General features: G+C 50.4%; 1 protein-coding gene across 3 annotated transcripts; it reads left to right on the top strand.

Annotated features, from left to right (window-relative positions):
* On the top strand, positions 1 to 22,808 carry RXRG (retinoid X receptor gamma). Of its 3 annotated transcripts, XM_015869819.2 has the most exons (11): positions 140 to 222; positions 6,300 to 6,423; positions 15,631 to 15,890; positions 17,748 to 17,892; positions 18,413 to 18,592; positions 20,007 to 20,167; positions 20,341 to 20,470; positions 20,734 to 20,866; positions 21,571 to 21,662; positions 21,744 to 21,849; positions 22,414 to 22,808. In XM_015869819.2, exons 2-11 carry the CDS (start codon positions 6,414 to 6,416, stop codon positions 22,559 to 22,561), a joined length of 1,365 nt encoding a protein of 454 aa, XP_015725305.1. In that variant the 5' UTR covers positions 140 to 222; positions 6,300 to 6,413; the 3' UTR covers positions 22,562 to 22,808. The 3 variants fall into 3 exon arrangements, with proteins under 3 accessions (XP_015725302.1, XP_015725305.1, XP_015725304.1); XM_015869816.2 differs by lacking the exon at positions 6,300 to 6,423 and having other exon boundaries at positions 1 to 222; XM_015869818.2 differs by lacking the exons at positions 140 to 222; positions 6,300 to 6,423 and adding an exon at positions 8,949 to 9,331.
* The last annotated feature ends 3,280 nt before the right edge of the window (positions 22,809 to 26,088 follow it).

The following is a 26,088-nucleotide window of genomic DNA, read 5'->3' as shown; positions in this document are numbered from 1 at the left end:
AATTTGTAACTTGGGACAGATCGTGAGGATGCTGCTGTGCAATGAACAAGCACTCCTTTCTCTCTGATCCTCTCCTTCTTCAGAAGCCTGGTGTGGATGGGAGAGCTGATCCTAAAGCTCCCTTCATGGTTGAGTCTTCCGAAGAGACAGGACGTGGGTTGGAAATGCAGCCAGGCATGCAGGCTCCTTATTCCCTGGAGATGGGCTCCTTCCCACACTTCTGTAAGTCCTAGTTTTGTTCTTACATGAGACTACTGTGCACTGGGTACATATACAGAGGGGTGGTGGGACACCAAGAGATGTAGTGCTTGCTCAGCCCCATGGGCATGCACCAGCCCAGGTATTGGAAAGGAGACTGTGCTTAGGGGTGAGGGATGCAATGGCTCATACTAAAGGAATTCTGGGGATTGGCTCATGACTGGGTTACACATAGTCAAGATATTTCTATTTATTCTTTTAATGGAGCGGCATATCAGAAGTTCTTACTGAATAAATATTGATTTCTTGTCAAAAGTATTCACTGTGTATGTGCATAGATGCACGTGCTTACATGTACATGTGTGGGGTGGGACAGAACTACACTGAAAACTGTTGAACTGATCCAATTCATCTCAGTTCTGCTTGAACCTGGTTTGTGTTTTGAACTGACCCATACCCATATTTATAAGTCACACATGATTAAAAATGGCAACTGCTCTTGTTGCCTCCTCAGTTAATATATGTCACATGTTGGGCACACTGGTGATAGGTTGGTGGTTGGACTCAATGATCTTAATGGCCTTTTTCCAACCTCAATCATCCTATATCAATATTAAATTTGATTAGCATCTGATTATACATTGTTGGGCTGATTCCTGTATATCAGGTAAACCAGTGCTGGAATCGATTTTCCTGGCAGTTAATTATGGCTGCAGCAGTCAGTGGATGCTTCATTTCAGCCCAGTATTATGGGGATAATTCCATTTCTTAAAGAAACTTGCATAAATAGGTGTGCATGGTCATGGAGGACAGAGAAAGGTATCTGAGGCTCGGAGTCCTGAAGAGCTGATGTGAGCTGATGTGAGCTGCAAGATCCAGAAGGGCTTCCGTCCCACTGGCCCGCTCTCATCCCCTGGGACAAAGAAATGCAGCCTGGTGCCAGTTCCAGGCTTTGTCCCCAGCCTCTTGTCAGGAGGTGACCCACAAAGGGCTCATTGCTGGCTGCAGCTGCCTGGAGTTGAAGCCTAGCGTGCGCTGCCAAAGCCACCAGGCAGGTACTCCTGGGTCAGCCCCTTCCTCTCCGCATCTGTCAATAACACAAGCAGCTTTCCCTTGCTGACTTTTCCCAGATGACCTTTCTAAGCATGGCTCTGGGTTCTGCCCCATCTTCCCTTTGACAGCTCTGAAGACTCACTCTGAACTTTGCAGCACAGACCGGCTTATGGCAGGGATCAGCAGCATTCCATGGCTGTGGGCTCACCTGCCTTTCCCTTCCTCAGAGCTGAGCTTGTGACCACTTGTGAGGGATGCTGCCTTTTTGGTGGATGGGGTGGTCCACCCGCTGGTGAAGCTTGGAGTTGGATTTTGCTGTGGTCCTGCTTGGCTTCTGCCTTTGCTCCTGCTGCAGCTGCTAGTTGGGGCTGTTCAAAGTCTGAGATGCAAGTTATCACTGTGTGCATTGTTTGATGCCTGGCTCTACTTTTCCCCTACATTTCTTGATTGTGCTAAGCAATACCTGGCTTTCACACAGCTTCTGGTGCCTATGAAGGGGTGGCGAGGTAGCCCTGATAGAGAGGGAGATATGGCAACAGAAATCTTGGGGTTTTATGAAGACTTTACCTTTATTGTCTGGTATAGGTCATCTCACTATGGCTGTATGTACTTTTCATGGGAGCCAGCAAGGTTACAGGAGGATAGAGCAGTGCTGACGGTAGCAAAGGGGTTAAAGCACAGTCGTTCTGCCCAATCAGCCTGCCTTGCCTGTAATAACCAATTAACAGAGTGTAATTGTGCAAATCCATATGTGGCAGTAATTACCAGGGAGATTAATGGATTCCTTCCTTTCTGAGTGGACCCCACTGCTGCTTGCCAGCATCCTCCTGCCACCCAAAAGGACTCAGTGAGGAGGGGAACAGGAGCTGCTCCATGCTGGGTGCTCTGTGATGAGCCCAGCAGACAAGGAGGCCCTGTGGGAGCTGCCCTACGCCTCTTGAAATACCCCTTTTCATCTGCCTGCACTTCCTTACGTGCAGCCTGGCTGCCTGGCTCGGACCTGGCTGCCCAAGGACAGTTTGTGCACAGCCTGCTGCGTGCCTGCTCTCCTCATTGTCCATTCATTCCCCACACCCCTTTTCCCTATTTAGCCCTAATTGCTGCAGAATATCATGTTTGTTTGGCCCTTTTTTTGTTGTATTTGTTTTTTCTTTTTTGCATCTTTGTTGCTTTAGCTGCAGTGGGTAACTCAACAAGTTGCTACAGGCACATGCAAGGTGAAGAGGGACGGCAGCCAGGAAAGCAGGGCATTTAGTGCTGTGTTTGGGGTGGGTTTGCAAATGAAGTTTGCTGGCATTGTGTTGGGAGACAATTGTTCTGCAAGCAAGCTGGGCCACTTTGTCCTTTGTGATGAGCTCCCTTTAGGCCACAGAAGCAATGGGTGACCCTGGAGCAGGGGGCTTTGTCCCCCTCTTTGTGCTCTTGGGGGTGCAAAAGAGCACTAATTAACGCTGAGGGAGAAGCAGATGCAGCTGGAGGAACTGTTCTGGGCTCTTCCACAGCTGTACCACCCTTTGGCCACTCAGCTCTGCAGCCTTATCTTGGCAACATGCATGTGCTGTTCAGTGGTGCTGGGCAGCTGGGAAAAGCTTGTCCCTGTGTCTGTACCAAGCCACAATCCCTGCTCTGACAGCTTGAGCAGGAGCTGGGCAGGGTGATCTCATGGAGGCTGATGTGCCGGCCGTCTTGGCACGCACAGGGCTGTGGGTGCCTTGGGGCAGCTGTGCGTGCTCAGCCAGGGATGGGGAGCCAGGTGCCCTTTGGAGCCTGGGAGGGCAGGGAGCAGTCATATTGCATCTCTATGTCAAGCAAAGGTCTCTCATCCCCACTGCTGTCCTCATCAGGCCAAAATGCTGCATGAGGTGCTCAGCAGAGAGGCGAGCAAAGCCGCCTCCCAAGGTGGGCTGCAGGTGGTGGAGAAGGCTTTGGGAATCACTTGCCTGGAGGTGATGGGGCTGCACAGGGAGGTGCAGCTTCCTAGAGGAGAAGTAGGGCTGTGGAGCCCTGGCAAAGGAGCTAGTTTTGGCTCTGCTTGTGTTCCTGGGAGCCAGAACGTCCTTTGAGGCTTTTTAACCCAAAAAAGAGGTATGAGTGCTGCTCTGGGCTACTGCTGATGGGAGATATGTTTGTAGGAGAGCTGTGTCCACTGGTGTCAGCTCTTCCATTTCACCTGGCTAAGGGTTTGTCAACACTCATCCTCCCTTGCTGCTGTGTCATCCTGGGTTAGAGGTTACGTGTGTAGATGGCTGTGATTTAAGGGCTCTGCTGGTGAAATAAGCCAGGGTAGGCTGTGAGGGCAGCCTGCTCTGTGTGGGCACAGCTTGGCTCTTAAAAGCTGTCAAAATTCCTTTGTGAAAACAGCTCTTGCCCAGTGCTGACTCGCAGCCTGCACTTGGGAATGGCATGACGGAACGTCTGTGGTTTCTGCCAACAGGACAGACTCCATGCTGTGTAGATAGTGAGTTCACTGGTAGGGATGCAGACTTTAGATCTGCTGGAAACAGTTGTGGCAAAGAACCCAGGACACTAACAAAACTCTCTGCAAAGTTGAAAATCTCTGGATTTTGCAGCTGGGGTGCACTGGGCTACCAGAGATGGCTCTGTGTTGGAGAAGCTGCTCTGTCATCCTCAGAGCTTTCTTTAATACTCAAGCTGAAAGTTTCATAAAGTCAGTGCACATGGATGCAGTGCAAGTTTCCAAGAGTGCATGGTTGTGCCCGTGTGAGCTCATTCCCCTTCTCTCCTCCTGCTGCTCCTTCTGCTCAAATGGACTGGGCCAAAGCATGCGGCTGTGGGCAGGCACTCACTGCTTCCTTCTCTCCCTTTCTTCTGGGACAGAGAGAAGCTATTGGACAGTGCCAGCAAATATCAGCACACGTCCCTGCCAACTCTTCACATGTTTGCTCTTTGCTGCTGTGCTGTCTGGGATCTCTGCTTGGCAAGGTCTGTGCTCACCTTGATCCAGGGCTGCTCCTTTCTTTGAGGCATGGGGAGTTATAGTCTTTAAACAGCAGTGGGTTTTCTATTTGAGGGGGAACGTGTGGCTTTCAGGAGGAAAAATATGTTTGAAAGGTGATGGAGGCTGTTGATAAGGAAAAGGATGCACAGAGCTGCTGGCTCCTTACCTGCCCCTTGGCTGTGCAAGCGGGGAATTGCTGAGGGGAGCAGATCTCATGGGGCTGTTCTGGCTGAGCTCTGTGCTGTGCTTGTCTCCCTCTGGCTGCGCAGAATGTGGGGTCCCAAGGGAAGGGCCTGCAGAGAAGAGATGTGTGCATCTGCCAGAGCGAAGCAAAGCTCAGTGTTCTGAATATCAAACAGCAGGCTGGTGGGATCAGACTGATGTTGTCTGGTGTGCTGTGGGGCAAAAGTGCAGTTGTCTTCTGTTTTCTTGGTGGCCCGAACACATTGTAGGGTGAGCTGAGGGGCTTCCAGTGTTCAAGATGGCCATACTGATAGTGCTGGGTCAGCAGTGCTGGATCAGAGTGCTTGCAGCAAAGGAAAGTCACTCCAAGGTTTGCCTAAAATATAGCAGAGCTCAGAAAAATTGTCTCCAGGAAGACCCTGTCATTATAGAAATAACATGAGATAATAGAAATAGTGAGATCTTTATGCACTAGGGAAGACAGTAAAGTACTGAGAAACCTCTTCCTTCTTTCATGCAGGCTCATGTATAAGCTGGTGGTATTTGATTTTCTCCTCAAAGAACAGGCTGGGTCTGCTGGAGAAGAGTTAAGGAGAAGTACTCAATATACAGACCCTGTGTGAGCAAGCCTGGTGCTGTAGCCTTGGAGAGAGTGTGGGTTAGAGTGGGATGTGTTGGCCTCCCCTCTCTGTGGCATGATGCATAAAGGCATGGGATGGGGAGTCCTATGGTAGATGTCAACCTTCAGATCCTGCCTGCTGTGGCTGGGTCCTTGGGAATGAGGCTGTGGGGGGTGATGGCTACTTTGCCCTCAGCCAGAGAAGTATGGCTGCCAGCCCCTAACATGATGCTATTCCTCTTGGATGCCTCCAACCCTTCCTTCCCTGAGAAAGTAGCTGCTCAGAGCAGAAATAACCCCTGTTACCTTGAACTCGAAGATCCATGTTTGCCTGGCTGGTATAAATAGACCATGTGAGGCAGCCAGATGTGATGGAGATTGACAGGTTGTCTCTGGAGTTTTGCACTTGCTGAGGCAGGAGGAAATGTAAAAGCACGGATGTGGGGATGCACGGAGTGAGAACAGCAAACAAAGCCCCTGGCTGCACTGGGGCTGTGATGTGTGCCCCAGGGGACGCGGGTGGGAACCCTTCGTGGCCTCATGCAGGCCAGCAGTGCCCCAGAACTTCCCCAGCTTCACATCAAGTGTTGAGAAGGACTGAAGCGGGGCTTGCACGTAGACAATGATTTCTAAGTACTGTAGCAATCTGATAACAAAGTTTTCTTGCAGGGCAGTGTCAGGAAGGTATGAAGTTCCCCATCACCTGTGGTAACTCACCGCTTCCCCCACAATCCCCAACCCTGGAGCAATGGATGCTTTTGACAGCAAAAATCCACGTGGCAATTTCTTTGCATCCACCTTCCTAGGAATATTTTGCTGCATGCTTTTCCATGACGCTCCACCACTGACCTTTCTGCTCCAGCAATGGGGGTTGTTGGGAAGCACATAGGCAGTGATTCTTCCCCATACAAAGGCTGGGATTGTTGGCAGCTTGACGCCCTAGAAAGTGTCTAATTGACTCGACTCTCTCTTGCTGGGCTCCGAATGGATTTTCTGCCTCAGGATATCTTGGCATTATAGTGGACCTGTTGTTTTTGCTCCTTGCATGATATTAAAAAGTGCATTGTTGGAGCAGAAAGCCTGAGTCAGAGCGGATGTGTGAGGAGAGCTGCGTGTCACCCTGCAAAGGAGAGCCAGGGCAGAGGAGCTGAGCATGGTGGGGTCCTCTCCAGCTGATTTTAGGAGCCAAAAAGTTGCTTGGAGCATCTTTTGGCTTGATGGTTAGATGGAAACCTGTGTGTTTATTGCACTTTTTAAAACTGATTTCTGTATATTTCCTCATTCCAGTGCAGGTTTGGCTCTGGGTGCCCTTTGGGCTGGGCAAAGCCTTCTTCAGGTGCCTATGTCATCCTGCACCAAAGTCCGAGATCATCTCACCTGCAACCGTGTCCAACAGCACCCATGTGGGGAGGTAATTCCTGGGAGGAGTGGGCAGCTGGGACCCACACCAACAAAGCTGCTGGAGGTGCTTAGGCAGCCCTAAGAGGATTCGGTGACACCACTGATTAGCATTGAGGGCCTCATTATGGTGCTGGTAATTGAACGACTCTCGAGGTTAAAACAGACTGGGAATTATCTGCCCTTGGATGCTGTATGGGACAGGGCTTCCTGCAAGGTAGGCTGTGCCCTGCATGGTGCTGAGGATGATGCCTGCTGTGCTCCTGACCCTGTGCTGCAGCAGGTGCTGGCCTGTGGGCAGGGGATGCATGGCAGGAGGCAGCTGGGGAGGAGGAGAGGGCGGGCTGTGTGGCCGCAGGTGAGGTGGTGCTGTGGCTGGACTGTGCTGCTGCTGGTAATTGCATTAGCCTGGTGGGGCTCCAGGGCTAATTTCATTAGCTTGGTGTCTGCGGTTATTGCTTTGCAAGAGGGAGTGGTGAGAGGGCAGGGCTGGGAGAGGAAGAGCTGATGCAGAAGCTCCCTGCCTCTCAGAGAATAGTACTGGTTGAATTGACTTATCTATGTCTCTGTGATGGGCTGATGGTTGGACTAGATGGTCTTAGCACTATCTTTTCCAACCTTTATCATCATATCTCTGTGCCAGTGCCAACCAGTACAGTGCAGAGAGATAAGACTGGGCCACTCCATTGATAAGCCTATAGAAACTCTACTTCAAGTCCCTGTTCTGTCCTGGGGGATGTATCTGTGTGTCCTCCCCAAGAGTTGTGTGGGGAGAGCTCATGGGATACCCAGCCTTGTAGCCCTGCTGCACCTTGGCTGCTGTCTGAGGAGCCCTCACCTCTGCCACCCACATCTGTGAGCAATGGCTTTTCTTTGAATGCCTACAGCTCCAAAGCATTGTGATGGGAGAGAGCTGCATGTGCAGTTGTAGAATTAGAAGGGCTGCAGCCTTTTTATTTACATCTGCTGTTGCTGTAAGTATGACCATGGTTTGCCTTCTCCTTTAAACAGAAATGGGATGGGGGAGTGATGGGATTCTTGGTCACGTCTGGGGGTTTCCTGTCCCAGTCCAGTGTTTGGAGAATGGTAATCATATTTAATCTCTTCTTTCCTGGTTCTGAGACAGAGCGGGATAAGATTATTGCACTTTGGACCTCCACTGTTTAGGGCCTGGCTCCAGAGACTCAAAGGCTGGGTAGAGCTGTGCTAAATCTTCTAGATGCTGTCCCAACACGCTGCAGTACAGTGACTATGGAAAACTGATGGGCATCTGAGCAAAGCAGGTCCTGGTGCCATGTAACATCTCAGCTGAGATCCTATTTGTTGGGAGAGGATGAGCTGGTTCTTGGAGCCTGTCATAGACTGAGCTGTGTACAAGAGCTGGAGCCTCACCCTACCCCAAACCCATGTGCTTCCCCAGAGTGAATTGCTTGATGCTTGCTTATCTTGAGGAGGGTTTTGTTTTGGAGGTGATCTGTGTGCATGTGTTCTGCAGCACTAAGCACTCACTAACCCAGATCTGCTAAAAATCAATAAGGTAATCCACTTACAGCCTGGGACTGCGGCCTTTTTAAGGAGCTCGGGGCTGTTTTGTCTTCTTTCTCATTTCTTATAGACTGGAAGGAAGGAAAAAGGGAGGAAAAAGGGATGGGGTGCTGGCTGAGCTGTGTTGCGCTCAGGCTCTTTACTCTGGGCAGATCAATAAAAATAATTCCCTACTAAAATGTCATTAGCACGGAATTAAAGCTGCTGAGATCCCGTGCCGTGGGTAAGAACTAACGCTGCTGCTAAACTCAGCACGCTGTTGTGCTTAAAGTGCAAAGCAGCTTTGTTGCTCACACCTCCCAGTCCCAGGGCAACCAGATCCATCCTGTGCAGTGAGGGCACAGCCCTCGGTTTCCCTGGGCAAACAAAAAAGAATGCATTGATGAAGCAGACTGTTGGTTGGTGGGTTTTATTTTGATTGAAAAAATGTTTCTCAGACTTGTTGCAGAGTGATGGAGGAAAGCTTTCCCTGCTGAGAAATCCAATTTTCCATCTGGAGATGGAAAGAAGCCACCTTGTAGCCCACTGCTCCTCTGCCTTCTGGGTCTCACATGCAGGGCTGGGAGCATCCCTGCAGGGCAGGACATAGCACTGCCCGTGTTAGTGCTCTGGCGTGGCAGGGGAGCTGCTGATTGCATGTGATGCTTTATGCAGTGCACATGAGCTTTTTATTTTAAGTTATTTCGTTCCTTCCAGCTCCATCCTGTGTTTCCTGGGGTGGCTGCAGTCCAGCACCCTGCAGCCGGATGCTGAGAGTGCAGATGGAGTGAAGCTTCACACGGGGCAGGAGCACGATGCTCGTGCCTGCACAACCCTGTTCCCAAAGCACTCGGACAGCATCCTCTTTGCGTGGCAGGAAAACACCTCCACATGGCTGGGGCCGGCATAACTAATAGTCTACATCGAGCCTTCACTGGTGGGAAAGCAGAACAGCCCCCTCCTTCTTCACGATGCTCCTCCCCTAAACAACTTAAACTCCCCTCCACCTCCCAATTTGTGATCTGTACCAGAGCCAGCATGCATCCGATTGCGTCTTAGCCGAGCGGTTATGCTACCGGGACGCTCCGCCGTGCATTCGCAGGGAGCTCTGCTAACTGAAGGCAGGAGCCGTCCCTGAGCTGCTGGGAACGGGAGCTCGTCTCATCCCGACCGACAGCTGTGCAAAGCAAGGATGGGGCCGAGGGAGGAGGCAGCTGCCCCGCAGCCCTCCGAGAGCCCCCGCAGAGCCGTGCCCCGACCCGGCCGGGCAGCACCGCGCTCCGGGCAGCTTTGAAGTGAGAGGAGACGGTCGTGTTCTGAAAGACGAGAGATGAACTGAAGATTAAACATGTATGGGAATTATCCTCACTTCATTAAGTTTCCTCCGGGCTTTGGCAGTGAGTATTTTCCTTGCGTTTGCAACCGGTGCCTGCGGGGTGAGATGGAGAAACTGATCCCGCGGTGCGAGCACGGGGATAAAGCGAGTTTAGAAATGTGTTTAACCTCTCGTGTGTGGGGCTGTAACCTCCAGAGCCTGCGTGCGTCTGGTTCAAGTTGTGCTGTGATTCAATGGAGTGGATACGTTTGTGTGATGAGCTGAACCTATTGATCGAGAGGACCTAACTGAGGAAGCATCTTTCCAATTGCATTTTTATTCATTGGGTTATTGGAGGAAAAGAAACACCCAACGCTCTTTTAGACATAAAATAACTCCCATCCTGGCTCAAGGCAACCTACAGAGGGTTCTTTCTGTGCCCAGTGCCGGCTCGCTGCCCTACCCTCATGGAGCTGTGTTAAGTCAACCAAATGAGGCTGCAAACACAACAGGGCTCTGCCCACTTGCAGGGCTGGAAGCAGCATTGGTCCCCTCCACTCCAGCAAGACCCTACTGCCGAAACCAGAACTACTCTTAGGGAAAAGGCTCTGCAGTTCTAGAGCTCACTTATTATCTTTATCTGAAGTGATTTCTCTTATCTAGCTTGGGGGGAGTGGAGAGGGGTTAGTTTGAAGGGCTGTTGGGTGTTGCTGGGTGATGTTTCTCTGCTGAAGATGAGGTTTGGGCAGGGGCTGGTTTGCAGGTGGGTTGTTCCCACTATGTATAATTCTCAGTATTGCCGTGCTCACCTCCAGTCATCTTCCATGTGCAGAGAAGTCACAGGTATAGAATCATTCAGGTTGGAAAAGGTCTCTAATGCCTAGCTGCTGGTATAGTAGCATAGCCAAATCTACCACTAAGCCTTGTCTCTAAGCACCACATCTACTGTTGGGATGATGACTCCTAAAGTGTGTTTTTAGCATGTTGCTGCAGTAAACAGACTTCTTGTTGGAGAGATCTCACTGGTGTTCTTAAAGAACAAGAAGAGCAAAGCCAAACTCCTATTGCTGCAATAGGAGTGAAACAATGGGAGTGTTATTTGTGCTTAATTCCTTGAGTATTACGAATTTACGAGGAGACATTCAAACTGCTCTTTGTAGGAATCAGGCACAGATCCCTGTAGGGATAGGGGTCACAGTGCTCTGCAGAGCATTTGGGAGGCTGCTGGGTGAGGAACGTGGGAGTAAGAGGCGTTTCTGCTCCACCAATGGAGAAAAAGGCACCAAGCCAACATCGCAGCCACAGTTTGATATGCCAGGACATTACCTTTCATTTAAAAGTGCATTTAACTGATATTTTAGCTTGGTTTAGAAAGACCAAATTTGAGTCAGAGAATGGATGTGCACACATTGCTCATAAGCATGTAATTTGCAATGAGGAAGAGCACACTCTGACTGTAGTACTGCATAGGAGAGCAGAGTAGCAGTGCTAGTTTGGGTTAGTCACACTCACATCCAAAGTGGGAGAAGGGCACTAAGCAGTTGGGTTTGCATTCTCAATCTGGGTTTTAGGAACATAGAAAGTGCTTCAAAATGTGTTTTTTTTCCCCAGAAAGATGCATTTCATCCGGTGCCTCATTCCCAGGGCATGGAAAGATGCTGTGCTGATTTGTCCCCTCTCAGAGCACTCTGGCACAGTTGGTTAGGGACAAGAACTAACTTGGCTCCTCCACAAAGTCTCTTTTATGTGTACTCATGTAACTTGGCCTGCAGCCACACCACCTCTGGCTTCAATCTTGTCAGCTCTCCCAGGCAAAGCAGGGTTAGGCCGGGTTGCTTGGTGGCTTGGGAGAGCTGTAGAGGAAAACCCATGCTGTGGGCTGCCTGTTTGGTTGGCACCATTGATGGACCCAGGTTTTGGGACCTCTGGGCTGCTTTTCCTTTAGGTGCCACAGCTTGCCACGTCTGAACCTTCAAGACCTTATGTGAATGTGGCAAAGGGGTCTCTGACCCAATGGGAAAACATGTGAGAAAATCCAGTGATTGGGCAAACTCCTGCAGCCCAATGCAGAGGTTTTAGTTGTGCAAGTGGGAAAAACCCATCCTCAGTTGCCTTCACAGAGCCACAGACCCTGCAGTCCTGGAGATGCTTTCTGATGGGGACTTGTATCTTCTCCAGGAGCTCAAGGACCACTGTAGGAATTCATGTGCATACTTTTTCCTTGGTGAAATCTGTGTTGGAGATCCCTTTGGTCAGGTGGGAAATCTGATCAGACCATCACATAAAAAAAAGCCTCAAATTCAATGGCTTCTCTTTCTTTGGGAATGGAAGACTTTTATATCACTCATGCACTACCATGGTCACCTGGGGGATGTGATATCTTGTTAGGGTGAGTGAGGCTTGCAATCTTTATTTTAAATACCTGACAAGCAGTTGCTAAGGGGCTCTTTTTGGCTGGGAAGATTTCCATAGCAGAGAGATAGCCTGCAATGAGTGGTTCCCATCAAAGTCATGGCAAAACTTGTGTTGGCATCTGTGGGTTGTGCTCCCTCCTTCCCCTGGCTTGGTTTCTCGAGGAGGAGAAGAACATGTGATTACACCACAGGTGTGTGTTGTCTAAATGTCCTTGGGCATCTTGAACTGTGAACACACCGTTCGATTTCAATCAAATCAGACCAAGATCTTAAAGTGGCACCTGATGCGGAGTCTGCCCAGCTATAGAATCATAAAAGTTGTAAGATCATCTAGTCCAACTATCAACCCAACAAACTGGGTGAAAGCCTCGTGTGCTCCCAGTCAACTGCTCCCTGGAGGCCAGGTTTTATGTGGCCTTGGCTTGGAGCAATATAGCTTACAACCAGGGCTGATGGTGGCAGCTCTTTCCACCACCCAACAAGCAGAGGGAAAATCTTGCATGTTCTTCTCCAGCCTTCTGCACATCCCTGCTGCAGGTCTCTCTACCTACCTCCAAAACTTTGTGTACCTCTGTGATGTTGGCTGTCAGGGGAAGGCTGCATTATTTATTGACTCACAGAGCGGAAGGAAAAGATGGGAGCACAAAGGTTACTGAACCTTAAAAGCCAGATAAAGCCAGTAACCTTTATGCAGGATATTAGCATGGGGAAACATGCTTGGACATTTATAAATATCACCAGAAATTGAGTATTTTTTTGTATTAACTTTCATACTTTAAATAAATAGGCAATTGCAGCAGCAAAGCTTTGATTCCAACTAACAGAGAGTCCTTGGTACATATCTGCATTTCATTTCAGGGGTATTTCTCGCAGGTATGTGAATGTTGTAACCAAGGACGATCCTCCTGCCAGGCTGCCTCCCTTACACCCCATGTTCCAGTGCTGAAGCCCTTCCCTACACATCCCTATTTGGTGTTCTTGGGTCTGTGGAGGAGGGGGAGGCAGCACAGCTCACACCTCTGATCCTTCATGCCAATGAGACAGTCCCTCTCTGAGCATATCTGGGGCCTCAGAGGCATAGGCATATTCTTTGTTATTCAGGTAGTTTGTTCTACCTCTCGATTCTCCTGATGCCTAAAGAACAAGTGGAAAGACTGAAAGAATTATCATCCCTGGACCTGCTATTAATTTGCAGGTCTCAGGAGGCAGGATTGCCACAAGTGCCATAGGTGATAGATTGATAGTTGGACTAGATGATCTTTGTGGCTTTTTCTGGCCTTGGTCATTTTATGGCTTAGTGGGCATGGCAGTGGTAGGTTTGTGATTGGACTTGATAATCTTGGAGGTCTTTTCCAGTCTTAAGGATTCTATGATTCTAGACCATAAACACAGTGATCTTTCTCTAATTAACATGGGCACCTTTCTACTAGGCTTGCTAGATGTTAGAGCTAAAGAGGCTTTAATCACTGCAAACTTACAACTGCTGCAGTGACTATGAGCTAGTGTGTAAGGCTTGGGTGTTTCTAGTCTGTGTTTTCTATCCACGTTTTGCTCAAACACAGCTGGTGAGATTGGTGTCTCCTGCTGTTTCTTGGGTGAAAATCAAGACATCTTGACGTGTAGCAGGCTGGGCGCTTCTATTCCTGCTGCTCTTGCCAAGACACTTGTGGTCACTTGTATGCTCTTATCTTTCCTTCCAGACGTGGTCCAGCTTTCCCCTTGGAAGTGCTCACAGCCCAGATGGTCCAGGCTGGCTTCACTGAGCTGGTGTTGGTTGCGGAGCAGCGTTCTCCCAGCCCAGGTTGCTGAGCACTGATGTTGGGGCTCTGCATCTGCACCTCTGTGGTGATGGAGACAGCATTTCTATATTCCCAGTTCTATGAGTCTGTTCATGCTAAGCTCCCTCCCTCAGCCAGGGTTTTGCAGTGGTGGAAGAAGTAAGGAATCAAAGCTGAGCAGTGTCCTTGCATATCTCCTCTCCCCCTGATGCAGGGCTGCTCTCTGCTCCTCAGGGCCCCACTACAGCCAGCTGAGTCCCTGGCACTGCATGTCACCTTGCATTACCTGATGGGCAGGCTGCAGGCCCACCGTGGCCTGTGTAAATGTCACCTGGGTTGAAAGTCAAAGAAAATCCCAGACCACTGCTTTGATTTTTGAGTAGGATTTGTATTGCAATTTATTATGGTCAGATGCAAATATTTGTATCTGGAAACTGATGGTTCTGGCCAATGTATTTGCCCCAGCTTCAGCAGGACAGCATGGTCAGTGTGGGAATAAATGTATTGCATCTGGGGGTGTCGCTGGCCATGGCACTCTTGCCATGGACACAAGCACGCCATGGGGCTGGCTCTAGAAAGCAGTCTTCTTCTTTGACTGAAAGCCTTCCTTTGCATCTTCCTACAGCTTGGAGCCTTTCTAATAAAGATCAGTGTTTCTCTTAGGTCTGGTGTAAACATGAACAGGTGAAATACCTTTCCTGTCAATCTTTTCTTAGTGGCTTAAATTTTATACGTGATACTTTGAAAATTCCCTTTTCTGTGTTATGACAAAGGATGGTGAATCGTCCCTCTTCTCCTTAACTATTCTGGTGTGGAAGACCTTGGCCCCATCTCTCTTTTAGTGTCTGATTTCCCAAGCTGAAGAGTTCTGAAAAGTATCTTGCTGTTTAAAGCAATGTGAAAAGCAGTTTACTTATAAGCTTGTGTATCGATGCTGGGAAGGGCCCTCCAGCAGTAAGAGGGAGCCCTGTGCCCAGGCACTGCTTCAAGGGCTTCTGCTGCTGTTGTCGTGCTGGCTTCTTCTTGCTGCACATTGCTTTCCACTGGGAGAATTGATCCAAAAAGCCAAAGCAAGAATTGACAAAGACCTTTTCTCCCCCACCCTCTGCAGAATTAAGTCTGAAGTGGGTTGATAACAGCAGATCGAGTCCTCCTTGACTCTGACAAATGTCTTTAATGTTATTCAGCAAGCTGACCTTTTCCCGTCTTTATTGTGCATCTTCCCTTTGAATCAGATTTGATTGTTACTTCAGGTAAAATAACAAACACTGTCACGTAAATAACTTTGCAATAATGTTAAAAGGATGGGGAGGAAAGAAAAAAAACAAACCAACAGCAACTCAACACCAAACCTCTACCTTACTGCAGCCGCAATGGGAACAAGCATCCTCTTTGCCAGCTGTGGACAACCAACTATGTGACACTGCCACACAACACCTTTCCTTTGCTGCTCTAGGGAATGGTCTCCTGTGTTGAAAAGCCAGTAGAGAAACAATGGCTCGTTTAAATGTTAATGAAAGCTATTGCTTACTAGGGTTGATAATCTAGGGAAAGGGGGGAAAAGGTTGTGCGTATATCCTTGAAATGCAGCTGGACCCTTTGAGATTGGTATTTGGTGTCAAAACAGTCTCTGAAGATGGAAGATGGATCCCATGGAGCTGAGTTTTTTCACTCACACTTCTTGAACTGGAATTGGAGGAATGCATGAAATAGCATGGTGGAGAGGTATGTGGGTGGGAAGGGAAGAGCTGAGCCTTGGGGAGAGGAAGATGAGCCATCATGGGAAGTGAAGGCTCATTGCAAAGCACAGAGACTTGCAGGGGGTGCCTGGCTGTTGGGGATTTCTTGGCTTCAAAAATGCTCTGTCTCCACAGCTGGTTTGAACAGCAAATGTGAGACCTTAGGGAATAGAAAGTCAGCCTGAGGCAGGCAAGCAGCAGTGTCTTCTTCCAAGTCAGCTAAGGCACCAACACAACGCGAGAAGATTTGATTATTAAACATTATCTTCATAATATGTTTTGTTGCTGTAGGTAACCTTATTTCCTGTACCATAAACAATGTTTTGCTCTTTCCATTTATACAATAAGGCATGTTTGCTTGGCCAGCATCTAAGCTGACACAAACAAGGCAGGGCAACAGACCTGTTATACAGGCAAGCACGTTCAACTACATCTCATCTCTCCCTGTAGATTCCCCTGTTCATGCCAGCTCCACGTCTGTGAGCCCATCATCCAGCCTGTCTGTGGGGAGCACAGTGGACGGACACCACAACTACCTCGAGGCCCCCACAAACGCCTCCCGGGCGCTGCCATCCCCCATGAACACCATTGGGTCTCCAGTGAATGCATTGGGCTCACCCTACAGGGTCATTGCATCCTCCATTGGCTCGCATCCTGTCTCTCTGTCCTCCTCAGCCCCAGGCATGAACTTTGTGACCCACAGCCCACAGGTAGGTAGATGGGCATGCTGGCTTCATCCACAGTTCCTGGTGCTCAGAAGCCAGGTGAAGACTGAAACTGAAGGGTGTGAGCTGGCTGGTGGGGAGCAGCATGTGAATCTTCCTGATTAAATCACCTTGACACAGAAGATACATGCCTGTATATCTCAGTGGGGGCAGGAGGAGATGATTCCCACATCTTACCTTACTATAGAGGCAATCCCCTCTGCTGCATCTATGGCCATATGGGTAATTATTGAAATACATGTACAGTACAATAGGAAATAGTCATTCCCATTCCTCCAGTAAAAGGGTATCTGCTATGTTTCATTATATGGAAAGGATGCAGACCTTCTAGGGAGACAAATGTTAATGCTAAATGCCAGCCACATACTCTGTGCTGCATGTAGATTTTGCCTGAAGAAAAATGAAATGCTCCCGTCCTTACTGCCTGAGCTCGCTCAAGGGCTGAGGATCCTGTCGAGGCAAAGGGGGATGCCTGGGGCTGGAGTCTGTGTCCCCCCAGGGACAGATTGGGGGCTCTTAGGGTGCTTCTGCAGGGCAAGGACCCTCACGCCACCCAGCTATTTCCCATTGACTAGACAATTCCCGTTGCCCATGGCATGCCAGGCAGGTTCTTGATGGTGGTAATGCTGGCTGCATGAAAACCTTTTCCTTTGGGTCTGGGGATGCTCCAGGAAGCAGTTTTCCCCAGTCCAGGAGTTTCCCCATGTTACCAGCTCTGAGGAGTGTTTTACTCACTTTGTCTCTAATGCAAGGAGACAGCTGGGCTTTGGGGATTTGGCAGGGAGGCTGCTAATGGACTTGGGTTCAAGCAGTTGTCCCAAATATCATACATGATTGCACTTAACCTGCAGGAGCCAAAGCTCCTAGACACTGACGGCTAAAACTGTCCCACTTCTCTGCCTGCGTGTATGCTGTTATTGTCTGCAAGTGCAGCAGAGAGAAAAGAAAGGTGATAACTGAGCTCTGGGTAACATTTTAAACCACAAAAAGTTCCTCCTGGCTCAGCATCTTGGCAAGAAGTTTGCAAAGTACCAAAGGAGGCTGCATGCTTGAAGGGAAGGAAGGAGTTGAGTTGGTGATGGGAAGGATGAGCTGATGGTGGTTTTGGAGAGATGTTGTTCTGCTCAGGCAGCTTGTGACAAGAGCTGCTCAATGGCCCTTCATCCTCACTACCCTGCTGACAGCAGCTCTAAAGCAAACAGTTATCAAAGGAAGCACCAGGCAACGTCAGCCTTTGGTCTCTGATCGATGTCAGTTTGCAACTTGTAACTTGCAGCAGCCGTGAGCAGCTCCTGGGGATCTCAGCTGGGAGCTCTGGGCTGTTGGACTGCATCTCATTGCAGCTTGTTTTAGATGTCCTGCTTGCTCCCTTCACAAATCTGGTAACCCCAAATCTTCTCTATTCTCCAGCTTGTGAATGAGTTTGGAAACTTGAGTCCCAGGGAAGGACTGGGATTGCCATGTTTTCATGCAGATTTGTACCTCGTAAGCCACAGGCAGCTGGTGATCAGCATCCCCCAGTGAAGGAGGCAGGATCCCACAAGTGCTGTTGTTCAGGGGCTGTAACTGAGCAGCTGAGGGTTGCTGCCCACCCTTTTCCAGCTCTGCTTAGCCCTGCCTTTTGCTTACAACATCAGGGTGGGATAGGGGTTGATTTCTGCTACCCAGCTTCTGCTTTAATCCCTCCAGCTGGATTCACTAGAGGATGTTGGTCTGCCCATGGGCTAAGGGTGAGCTTTGGGATGAGTCCAGTCTGGGCAATGAGGAAACACTCAACTCAGTTTGGGGATGGTTTCCCTGGGGTACAGAGCTAAGCCATCTCTTTGTCTTCTCCTCCTGCAGCTCAATGTTCTCAGCAATGTCAGCAGCTCAGAGGACATCAAGCCCTTGCCAGGTCTGCCAGGGATCGGCAACATGAATTATCCATCCACAAGCCCAGGTTCTTTAGCCAAACACATCTGTGCCATCTGTGGGGACAGGTCCTCAGGTAGGAGGCTTCCTTCCTCAGAGAGGGCTTTGTGCAATGACAGCTGCCCTGATGCCCTGAAGGCTTGCACAGCAGTGAATGTTATGGCTGAGGTTGTGCCAGTATCACAGGGTTCATGGCTGGGACTGGTTTACCTAAGTGCAGACTCTTCTCTAGTTATCATTTTATACCTTGTCCCCCTTTAACAAAGGTGAACCATGCAAATCACCATGTTCCTGTTTACCTGTGCTCTGTGTTAGCTGCTCTGTAGCCGTGCCTAGGTTATTCCTCCTACCCAGAGTCCTGCAGCCTGGCTGAGCCTGGCAAACCCCACCATGTCAGTACACCCCAATCATGGCTCCACATACCTCTGCTGGGAGGCAGACAGATGTGCTCCTTATAATGAGAAAGTGGTAGCACAACAGCACCCTATTCTCCTTGACAAGCCAGCCCTATTAAGGCAACTCCCTGCAGGCTCTCCCTTCACCTCTGGGGTTGGTCTGAGCTCGCCCACACTGACAGCCTGCCCTCACCTCCCTAGGGAAGCACTACGGGGTGTACAGCTGTGAGGGCTGCAAGGGCTTCTTTAAGAGGACCATCCGGAAGGACCTGATCTACACCTGCCGTGACAACAAGGACTGCCTCATCGATAAGCGCCAACGCAACCGCTGCCAGTACTGCCGCTATCAGAAGTGCCTCGCCATGGGGATGAAGAGGGAAGGTACACACGGCCTTGGAGACTTTATGTGTGTGCTCTGGCCATGCAGCTGTGATGCTTCGTCCCATTCCCTGTAGCATGGTCAGTGCTGTGCTGCCCCAAGCGCTGAGGGAAGTGGGGGAGTTGTGTAAGACCTTTGATCAAAAAACCCAATCTCAAGCACAGCTCTCCCTTCCTGCCAGGTGCAAAGTGGTTTGGAGGACCACAGAGTCGATGAGACTTCCCTTCACAGAGCATGAAAATGCAAACCCCAGGCTGCTGGTGGGCAGTGAGAGGACAAACCTGTGCTGGGGGGTATAACATCCTCCTCCCAGCAGCAGTTATCTAACTGAGAAAATGAGGATTGAGCTGTCAGGCAGCCTTAGGGCTTGTTGGAGGTTTGCAGAGCTGGTCCCTTCTTCAGCATCCTCTGTCCTCCTCCGATTGGACTTTAATCCCCTTGTTTTCATGGAAATGCCTTCCCCACTCCTCCAACTGCTGACTGCTCAAGGTGGGGGGGGGGGGGGGGTAGTCATTAAGTTGTTCAACAAAAAACCCCAACGTTTGCATAACAGGGGCCAGCTTTGCATCCAACTTCTCCCCAGAACCTTTATCACTTAGTGTGTATAAATGCCTACAGGTCACTACCCATGACTAGCCCAACCCCCCACCTTTCCTTATGCTTATGCTGCATTCTGGTACCCTGGATGATGCTATGTGGTCATACTGGGGCAGTGATGCAGGCTGGTAGGGCTGCTCTGCTCTTTTGGGTCTCTTCTCCCCAACAACGAGCTAAACTGATGTGACACCTGCTGGTCACTTGCCTTACCTTTCTCCTAAAGCAGGATTTCCTTATGGGATTGCCAATACAAAATTGTACACCCAGGACCTGTTATGGGCATAAGACTTGGCATGCTGTGCGTATACATCCTACACTGACCTGTCCTTCACACGCCCAGCAGCCCTGGGGGTGAATAACTGATATTTCACCCATCAGCAAATATCTTGGGAAATGGTAGAAGAGTGGGAGAGCTCCAAGCTTGCAGCAGGAGGAGCTCCTTACATCAATCCATGCCCTTACAGATGTGGGGGCCCCAGCTTGGCTCAGGAATTGGGCATGCAGCAAACCTTAGTGGGTGGGAGATGAGGTCTCTCTAGCAGCTGGTGACCACCGAGCCCAGGCTGCCACCTGGAGGTATTACCTCCTCTTTCCTCTCTGCTGGAGTTTGGAGGTCAGCACTCAAGCTTGGAGACGACCAGTCTGCAGCAACCCCAAAGTTGTTGGAGAGTGATGAGGGCAGGGTGGTGATAGCGCTTTGGTTGGACCTACATCAGAAGTGTCTATTTATTTTCTCCCTACCAAGAGAGTTCGTCAACAGATGCTCAGTAAGCAGCTGAGTGTTGCCTGGGTGTAAAGAGCTGCTTTTTTGTCCCTTAGCTGTGCAGGAGGAGAGGCAGCGGAGCAGGGAGCGCAGTGAGAATGAAGCTGAGTCCATGAGTGGCGGCAGTGAGGACATGCCTGTGGAGAGGATCCTGGAAGCTGAGCTGGCAGTCGAACCCAAGACTGAGGCATACAGTGATGTGAACACAGAGAGCTCAGTAAGGGGCACCGTGTGGTGTCAGTAATGTCACACAGCTTGGGATGAGAGCATTCGGGATGTGGTTTGAAGGGACAAACCCTATGCGAGCTGTGTGCAGTGCGGGTGGTGACTATCATTGATTTTACATTGATGAATTCTCCCCTCTTCCACCCAATGTCGCTGTTCCCATAGACAAATGACCCTGTCACCAACATCTGCCATGCTGCTGACAAGCAGCTCTTCACCCTCGTCGAGTGGGCCAAGCGCATCCCCCACTTCTCTGACCTGACCCTGGAGGACCAAGTCATTCTCCTGCGGGCAGGTAATGTCCCCAACCTGCGGCCTTTTCCTGCTATCCCCATCCCTTCTCTGGGTTGTGTGTTTGTGGGGAATGGGACACCCCGAGCTGATCTGTCCCTGTTGTTGGGGCTGGTTTGTCCCAGGCCAAGATAAGTGCTTGGCAGAGGGTGTAGATGGGATGCTGGGAATCTGATGTCAAAACAGAGAGCAGAAATCCCTGCTCTGTATGGGAATGATGCTTGGCTGCCAGCTGCCCTCCTTATCCCACACACCTCCCACTCACAGGTTGGAACGAGCTGCTCATTGCATCCTTCTCCCATCGCTCTGTGTCAGTGCAGGATGGCATCCTGCTGGCCACAGGCTTGCACGTGCACCGCAGCAGTGCTCACAGTGCGGGCGTGGGCTCCATCTTTGACAGGTATGTGGCCAGTTTGTCATCCCCAGCAGCAGGGCTGCTCTGTCCTCACTGAAAGGGAATCAATTAACCCTTCCACCTTGGGATATTCTATTGTTCTATTGGGAACTAAAGCAAACCCATGATAATTTGGGGCAAAATTAGGTGACATTTGACTGGCTTAAGAAAAACACAACAGCATGTGATGAAAACACCTTGAAAGGGATTTGTAGCTGCAGAAGCATCTCTGTAGGTGGGTGTGTTTGTACAGGGGGAGGCTGCTTCTCTGTCCTCCCTTTGAAGCTTTTGCCATAACTGGATCTAGAGCTAATACTGATCAGCAGAGCTTTAGCTGGCAGAGTCTTAAGCCCCAGCTTGCAGTTTCTGCTCATGTAACAGCCACATTTGTACTGTCTGTGCCACGTCTACTGCCAGCCCAGCAGGATGTGGAGTTGCCACCCATACATAAGTGGCATGCAGAGTGCAGTGTATTGGAACATCCATGTGGTTTTCCTCAAACACAAACTGTTCGTCATAATTCCAGCAGAGCACAGAGCCCTTGTGCAAACCAGAGCAAGAACAGAAGTAAACTTAATGCTCCTGCCCCTGGGTCCTGCTGGTGCTCATAGAAAAAAAGCAGAGGGGCTGGGGGGGATTCTCAGTGCCCATCCCGGATTATTTCAGCCCCCATTTCTGACTGTCTGCCCACTCATGTCCCCCACAAGCAGAGTTTTGACAGAGCTGGTGTCCAAAATGAAGGACATGCAGATGGATAAGTCGGAGCTGGGGTGCCTGCGAGCCATCGTCCTCTTCAACCCAGGTAAGTTGCGAAGCTGTCACGCAGCATCACCACCTCTCCCCTGCGTGCCGCTGGATACCTGCCACTGACTCTCTTGTCCAGACGCCAAGGGCCTGTCCAGCCCCTCCGAAGTGGAGTCTCTGCGGGAGAAGGTCTACGCCACACTGGAAGCCTACACGAAGCAGAAGTACCCCGAGCAGCCGGGGCGGTGAGTGTCCCCTCCGTCCTGGGGCTGGGTTTATCCCAGCTATAAAGGTCCGCAATACAAAAGCAAACCCCGCTGCCGGACCGCTGCCTTTGGGATGGCGGAGGATCCCTCCCATCCCGGTGCAAGCTCACCCTCTGCTGGCTGCCGTGCCGAAATGCCGCGCTCCGGCCCCGGGGCCGCCGGGTGCAGCCGCAGCATCCTCGGAGGTGCGGGGCGAGACGAGAGGGCAGCCCTCCCTGCACCCCGGAACCAGGAGGGGTGTTCCATGAATGGCTGCAATGGCAGAGAGGAGATGCAAGTCATCGCTTCGAGCCTTTGCTTTAGGGAGAAGCCGGGCTTTATTTTTTTTTTTTTAATCTTTGAAACTTACAGATACAAAATTCCTCCACCCCTTTCCTCTTTTCCCCTCCCCGCCCACTTTAACACGCCCTGAGCTTTAAGATGGGTGACTCCTCAAGGCAGCGGGAAGATCTGAGCTCTGCCCTCCTCAGCTCAGGCTCAGACACAGGTGGCAGTGCTCAGCCAGTGCTTCCCTCACTCCTCTGCCTGCTCTCCCCCTTCCAGGTTTGCCAAACTCCTCCTGCGCCTGCCAGCACTACGGTCCATCGGGCTGAAGTGCCTGGAGCACCTCTTCTTCTTCAAGTTGATTGGAGACACCCCCATTGACACCTTCCTCATGGAGATGCTGGAGACACCCCTGCAGGTCACTTGAGGGTCCAGTCCCCCCCCACCATATCCCCACACAGCTCCCACCCCTCCTCTCCAGGCTGCAAGAGCTGCCCTCCACCCTCTGCTCCTCCTTGGTGGGATTGTTGTGTCTTTGTACAGCTGTAAATCATCCCCTCTAACCCTCCCCGGTGGGGTTGCAGACCCTCTGCCCAGCTAACCACACACCTCCCTGTACAGATAATTGCTTTAAATTATTTTTTCACTCTCAATAAAAGCCGACAAAAACATAATATGTGAGAGATGCTGGTTGGAGCCCACAGAGCGGTGTCCTGCGTTGTTGTGGTCATGGTTCTGGGGAGGCAGTGCTGAGTGGGATGCAGGGCCCACAGGGATGTGGTAGTGCAGCTGAAGGGAGAAGTAACCCAGGGATGCCGTGGTTGGGATGGAGAGGTGGACAACATTTCAAACAGACTCATAAATTCAACTTTAGAGAGCACCAGGCTGGTTTACAAACCACAGTGTTTTAGGGGTTGTTACAACATTAGCTTGGGTTTTAATTATCTGAGATTTGATGGATCCTGTTCTCAAGGGTTTTGTTTCCTGGTTTCTTTTGTTTTCCTGCTATTCAAACCCAAATCTATAATCACGCTCATCCTTAAGAAAAGCTTACAGTGCACAAGCCACTCTCAAACTCCACCTATGCTTCCCCCAGCCTGCATGGCACCGCCAGAGCTGCCCATCACCAGAGCTAACCAGAGCCAAACAAGTTAAAGATGTGAATTTGTTTGATACGTGGGGTTTATCCTGGTGGGAAAACGCCCTCCCAGGAACCCAGCAAAGCTGCCTTGCACTATTATTCATAAAACAGGTGTAGTGTTAAGTGATCTGCTCCCTCTGACCCCTGCATCGCTGTGCGCTGAGCTGCAGCCGGGCTGCGTCTGTCCGCCTGACAGATTGCCACGCTGCAGCACCGGGGGAAGGAGGGAGGGATGGAGGGGAAGAAAGAGGGATGCAAAGCAAACAGTTTGATAAAGCTCCCACACAGGGGTGTGATTTGTTCTCTGGTGTTTTGCTGTGAAGAGGAGAGAGAAGCAAAAGAACAGGAGAAAAGTACAAGATGTTAGGAAGAAATTCTTTGCTCAGAGCAGTGAGGCTGCCCAGAGCTGTGGGTGTCCCATCCTTTCAGGTGCCACAGGCCATGGATGGGCCCTGGGCAGCCTGAGATGCTGCAAGGCAACCCTTCTCACAGTAGGGGGTTGAAGCTGGATGATCTTTAAGGTCCCCTGCAACATAAGCCCCTCTATAATAAGCAATTCAGGCTGCAGCGAGGCTCAGCACGTGGTACCACAGAGGGCTTCATAGCTTGCCAAGTCCTATGGGCTATTTACCTTGGCTGGCCTCATGCTGAGCTGGGTCCACTGTCTGTGAGGAAATCCAGATTGCTGTGTGCGGTGTGAACAGTGCCTTTTGAAGCTGGAGGTTATGGAGGATGATGGCTAAGGCTGGGGCAGAAAGTCTCAGGGTGACTGTGGCTCCTGGGCACCCGCGCTCTTGGCTATCTGCACTGAGGCTGGTGGACCTCAAGTTCCTGCAGGAGGACATCAGAGTGACATGGCTAGAGCCTATTGAATCTGAAGCCCTGCAAAAAATTAGTCTGTGTAATGTAGTAACAAACACCATCACAGGTAAGTCAAATAAAACTTCCTCCCTTGCACAAACGCTGACCCCCAGCTTGTGTAGCTGTATGGGAAATTGGTAATCACAGCCTGAATCTCTGATTAATCAGCTGAGGCAAGTGTCGGTCAACTATGGGAGCACAGGTGAGAGTAATTTCGCTGTGCTCCTGGAAGGGGTGGAACTTGACTCCACCTCCTCTAGACCTCATTTAAGGGCTGACCACCACTAAGGCAGCATCTCTTGGGGATTGCTCCCTGGTGGAGATTGCCTCAGCATTTCCCAGTGAAGGCATCCATATTGGTGAGTCTTTCCTTATAAACAACCTTTTGAGTATCTGTTACTATTTTTGTACCATTCCACCTTATAGTAGCTTTAAAGTAGCATGTCAAAGAACTCAAGAAATGGAGGAAAGCCAACACTTGAGCCCCTTAAATGTGTTTGTCCTTGCACATGTGTGGTGCCCTCAAAGCCCAGGCACAAGGAACCAGCATAATGAGGCCCAGCTACCTTCCCTACCTGCTCACCTGACTCCTATCTCCTGCAAATCTTACTCTTCCCAAATCCCAGCCACCACTTTGAACCTCCAATCACTGTTTCCCTGCAGCCTCTGATTAAGCTCTGGTGTTTTTTTCTCTTCCAAAATGAGCCATGCTTTGGTAATGGCAGGTGCAAAGCCAAGTATTGCATTCTCTTCCCACCGCACAACACATCTCGTGAGCTTTCAGAGTTAGCAGCATCCCCCCGCACCATGGGTGAGCTTTGTTTTGGCGCACGTGCCAAACATTTCTAAGCACTGATTGACTCTCATCTGTTCACTCTGTAGAGCTCCATGGAGGAGGAGTTAAAAAAAAATAGTGGGTTGAGCTGCTCAGAGTGATGACACACGGAAAGGAAAACAAACCATGCCTCAACTCCATTGCTTTGTCTAAGCTGGGTTTGTTTCTCACCCAGTAATGAAGCCAGGGGGTTTCCCTGCCCTGTCTGCTTGGGTTCTGGTGCAGCTTCTTCACTTACTGCCAAAAGTCAGCAAAACTGGGAAACAGCAGTTCTGCCTTGAGAATAAAGGTAAACAGAGCCCGAGCCATAAAGAGCTGAACTGATGTGCATTCAGTTCAGCTCTGGGTTTTGTGCTGAATGCGGAGGGCCAAGGTCTCATCCTGTAGATCCCAGGTGACTTCAGCCACCACCCCCCTGACCCTTATGGGATGTAGAGAGAAGGCTGAAGAACTCCATCTGCTATAGGGACATCACAGGAGGTGAGGGTGTGTGGGGGAGGAGAATTGCCAGGTGACGCTTTGAATGCTAACAGTGGGGGGGTGGGAGGGAGGTGGAATATTTATCTTATGTTTTTACTGCTTCACCACTCTTTGCATGGTAGGGGGAGCTGCTTTCACTGACCCCAGAGCAACTCCCTTCACATCACTTGGAATAAGGGCAGCTTGGGTCCTTCGTGCCCATCTGCAACATGGGGTGCTTACACTTCAGCGTTCTGCTCTCTGAAGGGGGAGGGTAGGGGAACTAAGTTGGTTTTGCTGTGTCCATGCATGTCTCTGCCTCTGTGCTGGGTTTTTGCCCTGGAAAAGGGGGTGGGGGGGTCAGCAGGCTGCTGATGGTGCAAACCATAGTAAGACCCTGCTGTAGACCCTTGGTGATACTTGCTGGGTATATTCCTGTTCTTGCATGGACTGAGCCAGCAACTGTATACAGGATCTGCACAGCACATCAGCACCCAGTGCTCTCTTCACTTGGAGATAGGAAGGATAAATCTGTACCGTGACAGTATTTGGAGGGCAGCTTCTTTCCTTACTTTCTGGCGTGGAAGGACAGGGGGCTGAGCCCTGTGGGGTGGCTACACAGGCTGAAGAGTGGCACCCGGAGCCTGATGGCATATGG

This window comes from Coturnix japonica, chromosome 8, assembly GCF_001577835.2.
Source record: "Coturnix japonica isolate 7356 chromosome 8, Coturnix japonica 2.1, whole genome shotgun sequence".
NCBI lineage: Eukaryota > Metazoa > Chordata > Aves > Galliformes > Phasianidae > Coturnix > Coturnix japonica.
Note: the sequence above shows the minus strand (reverse complement) of the source record. Positions and strands in the feature narration are given on the sequence as shown.

What these genes read in the sequence shown, in the direction of transcription:
- RXRG (XM_015869816.2), top strand. Translation starts at nt 42, where the DNA reads ATGAACAAGCACTCCTTTCTCTCTGATCCTCTCCTTCTTCAGAAGCCT. An exon ending in GGGCTCCTTCCCACACTTCT is followed by an intron (nt 223 to 15,630) that starts GTAAGTCCTAGT and finishes CTCTCCCTGTAG; the next exon opens with ATTCCCCTGTTCATGCCAGC. An exon ending in CATGGGGATGAAGAGGGAAG is followed by an intron (nt 18,593 to 20,006) that starts GTACACACGGCC and finishes TTTGTCCCTTAG; the next exon opens with CTGTGCAGGAGGAGAGGCAG.